General features: G+C 49.9%; 1 protein-coding gene across 1 annotated transcript in view; it reads right to left on the bottom strand.

Annotated features, from left to right (window-relative positions):
- The window catches only part of ttc38 (tetratricopeptide repeat domain 38), an 80,125-nt gene extending 68,653 nt beyond the window's left edge, over positions 1–11,472 (bottom strand). The window contains exons 1-2 of the mRNA XM_038780296.1: positions 11,359–11,472; positions 11,216–11,293 (exon numbers count right to left, since the gene is read on the bottom strand). Of these exons, the coding sequence (XP_038636224.1) occupies positions 11,216–11,293; positions 11,359–11,472 (192 nt within the window). The remainder of the gene's footprint in view (positions 1–11,215; positions 11,294–11,358) is intronic.
- Between the last annotated feature and the right edge of the window lie 1,377 nt (positions 11,473–12,849).

Raw genomic sequence — 12,849 nt, 5'->3', positions numbered from 1 at the left:
CCTTTAGCTAGTTTGAATCTCTGCGTCGGTTCTTCCAGTGTTGTGATCCTACCGTCAGTGTGTAGGTCCCTGACTGTCAATGTCCCTCCATCCTGTCTCCACCTTTTGAAGGTGGCGTCGGTGAGTGCTTGTGTGAACCTGTGGTTGTTGCAGATGGGGGCTTTGTCGGACATTTTGGTCAGGCCGAATTGCTGCCGTTATTGGTTCCACATCTGGAGAGCACGTTTGGAGGGTGACTATCGCCACTGGGCTGCTGTAGTCTTTCTTGGGCGGGGATTGGAGTGCCGCCATGGCGAGGGCCATGAGAGAGGTCGCTTTGCAGAAGGCCTCTGGCTCCTTTGTCATCCCATCACTCTTTCCTTGTCGCTACCCAGTGGTAGAATTGTAAGTTTGGGAGGGCTAGCCCTCTCCTGGATTTTGTTTTCTGGAGGATCTTCTTTGTTATCCTAGCATTCTTTCCCCCCATACAAACGCCATAATTAATTTGTCCAGTGAGTTGAAAAAGGCCTTGGGGATATAGATCTGGATGGATCTTAGTAGGAAGACGTATCTGGGCAGTACATTCATTTTGATCGTCTGTACTCTCCCTGCCATGGAGAGTGGGAGTGTGTTCCACCTCTGCAGGTCATTTTTGACTTTCTGTCAGACTGGTTAAGTTCCATTTGTGGATCCCCAACCAGTCATGAGCGATTTGGATCCCCAGGTAGCTGAATTTGTGTCAGGCTTGTTTAAATGGCAGCCCCACCAGTGTCGCCCCTCCCCCTTGCAGGTTCACTGGGAAAATCTCTCTTTTGCTAATGCTGAGTTGTAGCCCGAGAAGGCACCAAACTATTTCAGGAACATGATGATTCATTCCAAGCTGCTTTGTGGGTCCGAAATGTAGAGGAGCAGGTCATCCGCATAGAGCGAGACTTATGCTCTCCACCTCCTCTTTGGATCCTCCTCCAGTTCTTTGCTGTACTGAGAGCGCTCACTAATCATCTGATCGCTAGGGAAAACAGCAGCGGAAACAGAGGGCATCCCTGCCTGGTGCCCCTGTGCAGCTGGAAGTACTGGGAACTGATATTGTTTGTCCATACACTTGCCATGGGAGCACCGTACAGGGGTTTCACCCATAAGGTGAATCCTTTTCCGGGCCCAAACCACTCCACAGCACCTCTATAAAAAGGTACTTCCACTCGACTCTGTTGAAGGCCTTTTCTGCGCCCAGGGAGATGATCAACTCAGGTGCTCTGTCCACGGATGGGGTCATGATCATGTTCGGCAGGCGCGTGATGTTCGATGTTAGCTGTCTATCTTTGACAAAGCCCATTTGATCCTCTGTGACCACCTCTGGTACGCTGTCTTCCAGCCTTTTGGCTAGGATCTTGGCCAATATTTTGGCATCTACGTTTAGTACCGAGATGGGTCTGTATGAACCGCATTCAATCGGGTCTTTGTCTTTCTTTGTTATTAGTAAGAAGTCTTACAACACCAGGTTAAAGTCCAACAGGTTTGTTTCAAACACGAGCTTTCGGAGCACGGCTCCTTCTTCAGGTGAATGGAAAGGCTTGTTCCAGAAATGTTTATATAGACACAGTCAGAGATGCCCCGGAATGCGAGCACCTGCAGGCAATCAAATCATCAAAGATGCAGAGAGAGAGGTAACTCCAGGTTAAAGAGGTGTGAATTGTCCCAAGCCAGTTCAGTCGGTAGGCCTCTGCAGAGTAGGTTAAAGTTCATTTGTAGCTTTTTCATCTCCGCCAAGAGCTCTACATCGGGGCCTCGGAGTATTTACAGTCTACCTCCAACATGGAGTCGACCAGCTGCTGCCGAGCCATTCTCTCCTCTCTTTCCCTTCATGCTTTAAAGGCGATAATTTCCCTTCTAATCACGGCCTTTGGCGCCTCCCAGAACGTGGAGGGTGAGACCTCCCATTTTGGTTGTTTGTTGTGTACTCCGCTATGGCCTGTGATACCCTCTCGCTGAAGGCCTTATGGGCCAGTAGGGCAGTGTCCAACCTCCAAGTGGGACGTAGGGTACTGCCTGTCTCCAACCTCACATCCATATAATGTGGAGTGTGGTCGGAGATTACGATTGCTGAGTACTCCGCCTTGACCAGCCCTATAATCACCGATTTTCTGACCACAAAGAAGTCAGTTGGACTGGGAAAAAGGAGAACTCCTTCTCCCCTGGGTGGGTCCACCGCCCCCATCTTCTCCATGAAGCGACCACGTTCCTTCGCTATGTTTGAGCTCTTCCCCGTTCTGGAGTTCAACCTGTCTGTCTTTGTTTGTCTTTGTCTGTCCTGTTCTTTGTCCCCCTTCTCCTGTGGAATTAACCATATTTACCTGTTGGACGCGCCCCTGCACTCTGGGGTTTCCCTTTGTTAGGGGGCCGTCCAAGATGGCTGCTGTCACTGCTCTCTCCGTGCGGTCGGTCCCTGTGCTCCGTGGTTTCCCTTGTCCAGGGGGGGCACCCAAAACGGCTGCCAATAGTGCGTCTGCCACATAGGTAGGCCCCTGTACTCCAGGATCTCCCTTCGCCCAGAGACCGTACTTGGTGGCTGCCTACAGTGCTTCATTGTTCTGGGCCCCTGGTTGTGGCCCTATGTAGCAATATTAACTGTTCCGCTCCTGCCCCTTTCCCCATGACCCATCTTCCCGCCACCACTATCTCCCATCCCCTTTCCCTTCCCCCCACCCTCTGTCCCTCTACCCCCAGCTCTTTTCCCGTTTTGCTTCTCCATCTCCGCTGCTTGTTCCCATCTCCCCTGCCAAGCACCTCCGTTGGGGGTGCCGCAGCGGCCTCTATCTGCTGCATTCTCCCGGCTCTAGCTTCCCCGTTAAGTGTGGTGACCCTCTTCCCGGGAGTTACTGTCCCGCTGTCCTCCCCCTCACTCTCTGTGGTTTCTGTCTTTCTCCATCTTGTCCTACACTTGTTCCTCCACCTTCCCTCTACTGTTGCCCCCCTCTGCACGTATAGGTCACTGGGGTGGGGGTTCATAGTTCGCCATTTGGGTTGTGTTTGGGGGGTGGAGGAGGGGAGAGGTTCTTGTTGGTTTGCTACCACGCTGCCATTCTTTGCCTGGTCACTCCACTGCCTCTCCTGTTGGACCATAAGACATAGGAGCAGAATTAGGCCACTCGGCCCATTGAGTCTGCTCCGCTATTCAATCATGGCTGATATTTTCTCATCCCGATTCTCCTGCCTCCTCCCCATAATCCCTGATCCCCTTTTTAATCAATAACCTCTGTCTTAAAGACACTCAGTGATTAGGCCTCCACAGCCTTCTGCGGCAAAGAGTTCCACAGATTCACCACCCTCTGGGTGAAGAAATTCCTCCTCAACTCTATTTTAAAGGATCGGCCTTTTAGTCTGAGATGGTGTCCTCTGCTTCTAGTTTTTCCGACAAGTGGAAACATCCTCTCCACGTCCACTCTGTCCAGGCATCGCAGTATTCTGTACGTTTCAATAAGATACCCCCTCATCCTTCTAAACTCCAATGAGTACAGACCCAGAGTCCTGAAACGACAAATTCTTAATTCCAGGGATTATTCTTGTGAACCTCCTCTGGACCCTTTCCAAGGCCAGCACATCCTTCCTTAGATACGGGATCCAAAATTGCTCACAATACTCCAAATGAGGTCTGACCAGAGCCTTATACAGCCTCAGAAGTACATCCCTGGTCTTGTATTCTAGCCCTCTTGACATGAATTTTGCATTTGCCTTCTTAACTGCCGACTGAACCCGCACATTAGCCTTAAGAGAATCATGAACAAGGACTCCCAAGTCCCTTTGTGCTTTTGATTTCCGAAGCATTTCTCTATTTAGAAAATAGTTTATGCCTAAATTCCTCCTTCCAAAGTGGATAACCTCCCACTTTTCCACATTGTATTTCATTTGCCACTTAATTGCCCACTCTCCTAGCTTGTCCAAACCCCCATTGCTTCCTCAATACTACCTGTCCCTCTACAGATCTTTATATCATCTGCAAACTTAGGAACAGTGCCTTTAGTTCCTTCTTCCAGATCATTAATGTATATTGTGAAAAGTTTTGGTCCCAGCACAGACCCCTGAGGCACAGCACTAGTCACCGGTTGCCATCCTGAAAAAGACCCCTGTTGTCACTGTCCCAGCCCGCAGTCTGCGACCAACTTATCTGCTTCAGCCGTGACAGTTAAAAAATGTTATTTTTGGTATGTGACCCAGAGCTTGGCTGGGTACAACATTCCGAAGTTTACGCCGCTTTCGTACAGCGTTGCTTTAGCCCTGTTAAATTCAGCCCTGCGCTTGGCCAGGTCATCCCCAATGTCCTGATAAATTCAGAGTTAGTTTTGGGTCTTTCTGATGCTGAACCATGGTTGGGGAAAAGTTCTCATCAGCCATTATGCAATAAACTATGTGGACTAGGAGGTACAGAACTCAGCGTCAAAAGACAACTGAAAGCGATTCTTCAATAGAGGGCAGGAAAATCACTGAAATCTTACATACGGATCCTGAACCAGGAATGCCTGTACAGCCTTTCACCTGATTAGCAGAGTAGATGAATTGGTAGAGGCATTGGAAAGCTGAGAGGATCAGCCCAAAAACTTCAGAATGGAACTTACACTCAATAACAAACCCAAATTGTCATAGCCAACTGTAAATTCCTTTGTCATATTCTGGATACATCTGGGGCGGAATTCTCCGCTCCCCACGCGGCCTGGGAGAATCGCGGGAGGGCCCCCCGACATTTTTTACGTCCCCCTGGCACCCCCCGCGATCCCCCCCCGCGTTCGGCGAATCGCCGTTTTTTACGTGAACAGTGATTCTCCGAGCCCGATGGGCCGAGCGGCCGGCCATTCACGACCATTTCACGACGGCAGCAACCACACCTGGTCGCTGCCATCGAGAAACGGGCGCCAGAAGCCCGTTTGGGTTTCTAGGCGCCCGATCGGGGCAAGAGCACCATGACTGTGCTCAGGAGGGGACAGGCCTGCGATCGATGCCCACCGATCATCGGGCCAGCGTCCAAATCGGACCCACTATTTCCCCTCCACCGCCCCACACGATCAAGCCGCCACGTCCTGCGGATACGTGCCGTCTGCGCGATGACATCATCCGCGCATGCGCGGGTTGGAGCCAGCCAACCTGTGCATGTGCGGCTGACGTCATATAGGCACCAGCCGTGCGTCATTCTCGGCACGTGGCCTGACGACACCGTCAAGGCCGCGCCGCCGAGATACCCGGAGCCCTTTCCTAGCCCCGCTTTGGGGGGGGGGGGAGGAAGAATCGGGTGCCGGGAGCAGGCTCCGAGGCCGTCGTGAAAGACGGCCTCTTTCACGGTAGCTTCCGCGATTCTCCGCGAGTGCGGAGAATTGCGCCCCTGGTGTCAAAAGAGAGGAGCAATCAAGGAATTTCTACTCCTTGCAACATGACTGAACTCCAGATATTCACGGTTTGGTAAACTAAGGCAGAATCTTCTTGCCCAATCCTGCTGTCGCCAGTAAGCCACAATATCAGCTGGGAGGACACACAATAGAAGGGCACGATCCTTCGGCCATACTGCTCCAGAAAAGCAGCTCGTAGCAGCGCAACACGGTCATTGAAAGCCGGGAGACTCTGCACCCGGGATCTACCCAGCTCGCAATGCCTCACGAAATTCAACACAATCTCCCGAGACGTTGCACGGTGAATCCCGCCCACAATGGGCTTTTAGCACATCTGCACATTAGAGCGAGGCAGTAAGCCTTACTGTATTGTGCAGATTCCCAAGGTACCTGAGGCTTTGGGGCTCAATCCAATTGCCTCGGGGACTTCAGGCAAGCGCTGGTTTGTACTGGGCCCATATTGTGTTTGGGCTAGGGAGGAAGTCGGGGATTTGTTTGGGGGCCTTGGAGATCGGAATGCCATTTAAAAATGGCGTCCCGATCCCTTGCTACAAGCGTTCCCCATTCAAGCTCCTTATGCAAAGCGAGTTGCGTTGAATAACCATGTGTTTTCTGGTACTCACTCTCAAGAGTAGTCGGAAACCCTAGTCTGCATGCGGGAACATTTTGAAAGGCAAGTTCCAACGGTTCTCCTCATGTCCCCTATGCAAAGCTATGACATTTCCATGCCACCGACCCACTGTACACTGTGTAGAACCAATGACAGTTGAAATGTATTTTAAAAACTTCATAACAATTATTCATTCATTACTTTCCACTGTGCTAAAAGGGTAATAGAAGTGTCAATAACCCACAACCTTTAAAGTATCGATAACAAAACCTCAAACCCTTGAAATCACTTCACGTTATATAAATCGGCATTATGAAATTGACCTCAGAGATCAGAGAACCAGAGCAGTCAATCAAGCATTTTTTTTTCTGTGAGGTACAGCAGTTTCAACAAGAGTAATGGATGTCAGGGCTCTCAGACACGCTTCATTAAATATGGTTGGCATTGTGGATATGCAGAGTCACAGGAAATGGATGGGGGGGCACAGCCTGGCACGGGAATACGAGGGGGCATGGATGAGCAGTATGTGGAGGATGAGGGATGGAAGGACTTTGTTTTTTAATTTTAACTGTGTGAAGTCTCACAGCACCAGACTTTTAAATAGCCCTACTCCACAGCCCCTGTGACTGCCTCCCAACGTTTGCCTGAGCCGGCTTGCCCAACTGAAACCTTCACCCAACCCTGGTAATGAAGATCCCACCTTTGCGGGCACTTTCTTCCGAGGCAGGAGGGCCAAGCGGAATTTTCTCGTATTGGGCTTAAGAAACTCAGGCCATGCAGTGATAGGGTAAGAAGCATTAGCTGCAACATGGGCATGTGAAAAGTTTGCAGATTACCAGTGGGATGCTCCGTACCGCCGCGCCACATTTCTGCCTCACCCCGCCGGCGGGATGCTCCATTACACCGACCGGTCAATAGGGTTTCCCATTGAGGGGCAGCCCCATGCCATCGGGAAACCCTCCGGCTGCCGGCAAAACGGAGCATCCCTCTGGCGGAGAATCCAGCTCTATGTATTTTGTCTTCACTTCAAGATAGAGACAGACCACAAACCCTTAGAGACTCTTAAATTCCACCTCCAGAGTACAAAAATTCAGACTGTGGATGATAAAGTTTGATGCAAAGTCAGAGTATGCTCTGGGAAAACAGAAGACCACAGTAGATGCTTTGTTCTGTATCCTAGTGGCAAGGTCTGAACAAGGCGATGTAGTCCCCATTGAAGAGATAGAAACCTTTGCATCATCAACAACCACTACTCTACCAGCAGCAACTCTGCCACTACATCAAATCAGACTTGCACAGAAATCGGAGGAAGAACACCTTCAGGCCAGAAAGTATGACATCAGAGGCTGGCCAGCAATGTTACAGAATTCCATTCTCAGCCAGCATTATGAGCAGAGAGGACCCAGTGTAGTGAACAATTTACTCATCTACAATAAGACAGTGGTAAAGGGACGCACGGTAGAACAGTGGTTAGCACTGATGCTTCACAGCACCAGGGACCTGGGTTCGATTCCCAGCTTGGGTCACTGTTTGTTCGGAGTCTGCATGTTCTCCCCATGTCTGCGTGGGATTCTCCAGATGCTCTGGTTTCCTCCCATAAGTCCCAAAGTACATGCTTGTTAGGTGACTTGGGCCTTCTGAATTCTCCCTCAGTGTACCCGAACAGACGCCAGAATGTGGCGACTAGGGGATTTTCACAGTAACTTCATTGCAGTGTTAATATAAACCTATTTGTGACACCGATAAATATTACTTTTATTCCAAGATTTGATATTCCACAACTATTACATGAAGGACATTTGGGAATCACAAAATGCCATGTCAGAGTAAGATATTGCCTTTAGTGGTCAGGTCTCTCAACATCGCTGAAGGCGTTTAATTCAAACTGTATTTGATGTTCTTGATTGTAGTAAACGACAAGGAGTTAATTGCTATCGTGTGAGATGCTATTGAGACACAGTGTACAGCATCACAAAAAGTAATACAATGGGCGTGATTTACCGGGCAACCGGCCATGTGTTTTCCGGCGGCTGAGGTGGCCCGCCTGCGAGATTTTCCAGTCCCGCCGTTGTCAATGGTGGGACCGGAATATCCCGCCTGTGTGAATGGCTGTTCAATTCCGCCCAATGTCTCACGTTTTTGCTTACTCTTTAACAACCTCATGGCGAGATGATGTTTCTCAGTAGAGTTACTATTTTATTTACCTTAGCAGATTCTGTAAGTGTTCTGTATTAGCGCAACAAAATAAAGAATATTAAGTTACTTTACTGGACGAGCAACCCAGAGATTGTTACTCCAAAAGCCCCATCAGGTCATGTTGGGAAAGTGGATTCAGTAAAATCTGATCATTTGGAGACTAGCACCAAAAAGGTATCATGAAAGCTATCAGATTGTCACAGAAACCATTTGGTAAATGGTTGCCTCAATATGGGATCAATTGGTCTATCCTTACTTGCACCTTAAATTGCCTTTACGTAATTGCTTGCTGCTTAAGAACATAAGAGCTAGGAGTAGTAAATTCAGCCCCTCGAACCTGCTCTGCCATTCAGTATATCTCGGCCTCATCTACACCTTTCTGGCTGCCCCCCTCCATTACCCTTCAACCCATTACTAAATAAAAATCTGTCCATCCCCTCCTTAAACTTACTCAATAACCAGGCATCCACCGCACTCTGTGGTAGTGAATTCCATAGATTCGCAGCCCTTTGAGTGATGTAATTTCTCGTCACTGCTTTAAATCGACTACCCCTTATCCTAAAACTATGTCCTCTGGTTCTAGATTGCCCCACAAGAGGAAACATTCGCTCTGTCTACTTTGACAATCCCCTTTATTACCTCACGTACCTCAATTAGATCTCCTCTCAGAGAGAATAGGCCTAAACTGCTCAATCTCTCTCTCTGCTTGCCACCTGTTCACCTCATTACTGTTGCAGCAGCGAAGGCCTGTTGCATGCTGCACCTGCCCCAATGGCATTGTGGTAACCAAGGAAAAATCTTTCCCCCTGTGCTGCTTCTCCCTATCCCTGTTGAGTGGCCTTGTTTTTAATTCAGTTTCCTCTGGCTGCCCTATTTTTATTTAATTTTCTCCACCAAAATTACAATTGTTAATTTTCAATAGAGAAACACCCATAATTGTTCATGTTGCTTGTATCCTTATTTAGTTAATGTTGCTGCTGTGTAAGGGCCCTTTCAGTTTTATTTACTGCATATCCTTATTTATTTAATTTAGTCAACTTTCTTCTGAATTCAGTTATTGATCTGTCTCCATTATTGTCAACTTCCCTTAAAATTAACTATTTTCCTGTGTGGAGTTTGCAGATTCTCCATGTGTTTGCGTGGGTTTCACCCCCACAACCCAAAAATGTACAGGTTAGGTGGATTGGCCACACTAAATTGCCCCTTAATTGGAAAAAAAAAATAATTGTGTACTCTAAATTTATTTTTAAAAACTCTTTTAAAAAATTAATTATTTTCTCCTATTTCTCTCTTTGCGATACACTACTAAATCTCTCATCTTCAGTGTTTTAAATCTTGTGACAATTTCTTTCCCCTCTCCCCCCTCTCTATTTCCCTCCTGTTCTTCCCCATCCAAAATCTTCTATCTTCTCCCCAGCCCTCCTGATTGTCCTCCTTAACCCTTACCCACACACCTATTTTCTCTCCCCTAATTGCCAGAACCCAATGTAATCCTCTTCCCTTTTCCCATTGTCCTTCTGATCTCCCCATCGCCCACTTGCCATACAACCACCTCCCACGCCACCCCTCATCTCCTCTCGCCTCCACCACACAGACTCCGCAAATTATTTCTGTCACTGATTCAAACAGCACAACTGCTTCCTTTGGCCTCTAACCCTACCCAATACCTTCTGATGGCCTTCAACTCTCTTTTCATATGGGCAGCACGGTGGCTCAATGGTTAGCACTGCTGCCTCACAGCGCCGAGGTCCCAGGTTCGATCCCGGCTCTGGGTCACTGTCCGTGTGGAGTTTGCACATTCTCCCCGTGTTTGTGTGGGTTTCGCCCCCACAGCACAAAGATGTGCAGGGTAGGTGGATTGAACACGCTAAATTGCCCCTTAATTGGAAAAAATGAATTAGGTTTTTAAAACCTCTCTTTTCATAGACCTCAAATGTTTCTCTCCGGCATCTCGCAATACTCTTATTTTTCCTCCTCAATCCTATTCTACTTTCTCCTTTCCCCAATCTGCCCATTATAGTGAGCATTCCCCCTGCTGCTCTACCCTACATTACCGAATCAGTATTCATGCTCCAATTTCCTCTGTCACCCTAACATTTCCCTGATTGGAGTATTGATATTGAAGATGTGAATTTTGCCATATAACCTGGATCGAGTGGACTGAACATAAATCACAAACATCGAAACATGAGGGGCTGGGCTCTCCGTTTTGGAGACTAAATCCCCATGCTGGCGTGAAAACTCTGGTCTTTTATGCCAGGAAAACTGGCATCAAAAGGCCACCAATTCCCCATTTTGGTGGAGGCTAGCAGGGAGGCAGTGTAGAGCTCGCAGCTCTAGCTGCAAATATGGCCCACAGCACTTCTGGTTCAGAGGCTGCGCATGCACACGGCAGCGGCCTGCAGCGGCTGCGCCGTGCTCCACGGCGGACTCCGCCCATGGACCTGGACCGCCAAGTAGTGACCCCATCGGCGGCTCGCGCTCCCTGGACCGCCCGCCCACAGAGCCCCCAGCACTGAATGAAGCCCCCCTCCCCGCGGATCGGCCCTCCCCCGACTGTGGAGGTCCCGGACTGAGTCCGCAGTTGCCACGCGAGGTTCCTGAATGGTTGGGACCGTGAGAGTCCCACGCCTTTGGGAATTCAGCCACTCGGGAACGGAGTATCGTGGGGTGGGCCTCAGACAATGGCCTGAGGCTGTGGATAATCGGCACAGCGCACTCCTAGAGTATGACACTTTTCAGGGGGCTGGAGAATTCAAAGGCCGGCGCTGCTCCCGATTTTGAAGCCAAAACGGATTCTCCGCCCCATCGCCAAACGCGATTTCAGCATCAGGGAGCGGAGAATCCAGTCCGAGATGAGCAGAACCTTGAGTGGATGAGAAGGAATCTGGTGGGAAGAAGCGAGTGTGAAACATAGATACCAGCACAGAGCAATGGGACAGAATGGTTACTTTTAATGCTATACATTTTTGTCTAGAGTTTTGATGCATTGTGATGGTTCGGAGTGGGGGGATATTGGCAATGGATTTAACACATTTCATTCGCATTGAAGCCTCACCTGGGTCAATAAAGCATCATACATTTTGCAGGCCTCATTGCTGGTTGTGGAAAGGGGAAGACCAACATCCTGCCAGGCCTGGGAACAAGACAGAGTACAGCATTATTGAATCAATTTTACCACAAAAAATGAAGAGAACTTACCAATGCAGAATTAAATATTGAAATTATGCCTTTTATCTGAAGTTTTCCATGAATGAATTTATTGCATTGCGATGATTCTGTTTTGGGACAGTTTCGTTTTATTTTTATGAACATTGTCTCCTGTTAACACATGATGTCCACGTTACACACATGGACACTGGTCCACGCGTGAGTAGAAACCCAGTGACATTGCATCACACAAGCTAGCACCCGTTGAGCACCCATGCGTCAATGACATCACTGCGCACATACAATCTGCCTGTTTCTGTGCGATTTCTGGGAATAAATGTTGGGATTCTCTCATACTGCCTGTGATGGGTTTTGTGGGGGGTGGGTGCAGAAGATCTGGAGAAAGCCCAAATAACACAGGCGGGATCCCCCGCCCGGGGCCGGGCCAGAGAATCGCAGCGACTGGCATGAATCACGCCACACTGCCCCTTTGCCGATACGCAATACTCCGGAGAGCAAAGAATCGTGCTACTGGCGCTGGCAAGGTCAGCGCAGCGCCGGTCGGGGGTTCGCTCTACGGACCCCACCACCGATTCTCTGCCCTGGATGGACCAAGCAGCCGTACAAAAAAACCCGAGTCCCGCCAGCGCCATTCTAACCTGGTCTTACCCGGTGGGACCTCGGCGAAGAAGGATCTGGGGGGGGGGGGGGGGGGGGGGGGGGGGGGGGGGGGGGCTCCACTGTGGCCTGGGCCGGCCTCTCAGGCTGGGGGCCTCCTTTATTTCGTGCCGGCCCTCGTAGCCCAAAGCCATGTTGCGTTGGGGCCGGTGCGGAGAAGGGAGACACCCACCCATGCACGGAAATCGTGCTGGTCCCACTGCGCATGCAGTGATCTCTGGCTCAACAAAGCGATCTGTGGCTTTGTTTGGGTGGGCAAGACGCCGCGGGTAAGGAAGGTAATGCTTTTTTAAAAAATTTAGAGTACCCAATTCACTCCTCCAATTAAGGGCAATTCAGCGTGGCCAATCCACCCACTCTGCACATCCCCGGGTCGTGAGGGCGAAACCCACGCAGACACGGGGAGAATGCGCAATCTCCACACGGACAGCGACCCAGAGCCGGGACCGAACCCGGGTCCTCGGCGCCGCGGGGCAGCGGCGCCAACCCACCACGCCACCGTGCTGCCAGGAAGGTAATGCTTGAGCGGAATCGGGGAGTGGGCGGGTTGGGCTGCCAAAGTTTAGTAACTATTACTGGGCAGCAAATATAGCCATGATCAGGAAGTAGGTGGTGGGGGGGAAGGTTGACATGGGAACATATGGAGGCGGCTTCATGCAAGGGCACTAGTTTAGGGGAATTGGTAACGGCGCCTCTGCCGTTCCCGCCAGTGCAGTACTCCACCAGCCCCGTGGGTGATGGCATCCCTGAGAGTCTGGGGGCAATGCAGGAGGACATGTGGGAGCAGAGGGAGCATCGGTCTGGTCCCCAATCTGTAATAATCACCGGTTTGCCCCGGATAGTATGGATGGGGGGGGGTTCCGG

This window comes from Scyliorhinus canicula, chromosome 20, assembly GCF_902713615.1.
Source record: "Scyliorhinus canicula chromosome 20, sScyCan1.1, whole genome shotgun sequence".
In the NCBI taxonomy this organism is placed as follows: Eukaryota; Metazoa; Chordata; class Chondrichthyes; order Carcharhiniformes; family Scyliorhinidae; genus Scyliorhinus; species Scyliorhinus canicula.
Note: the sequence above shows the minus strand (reverse complement) of the source record. Positions and strands in the feature narration are given on the sequence as shown.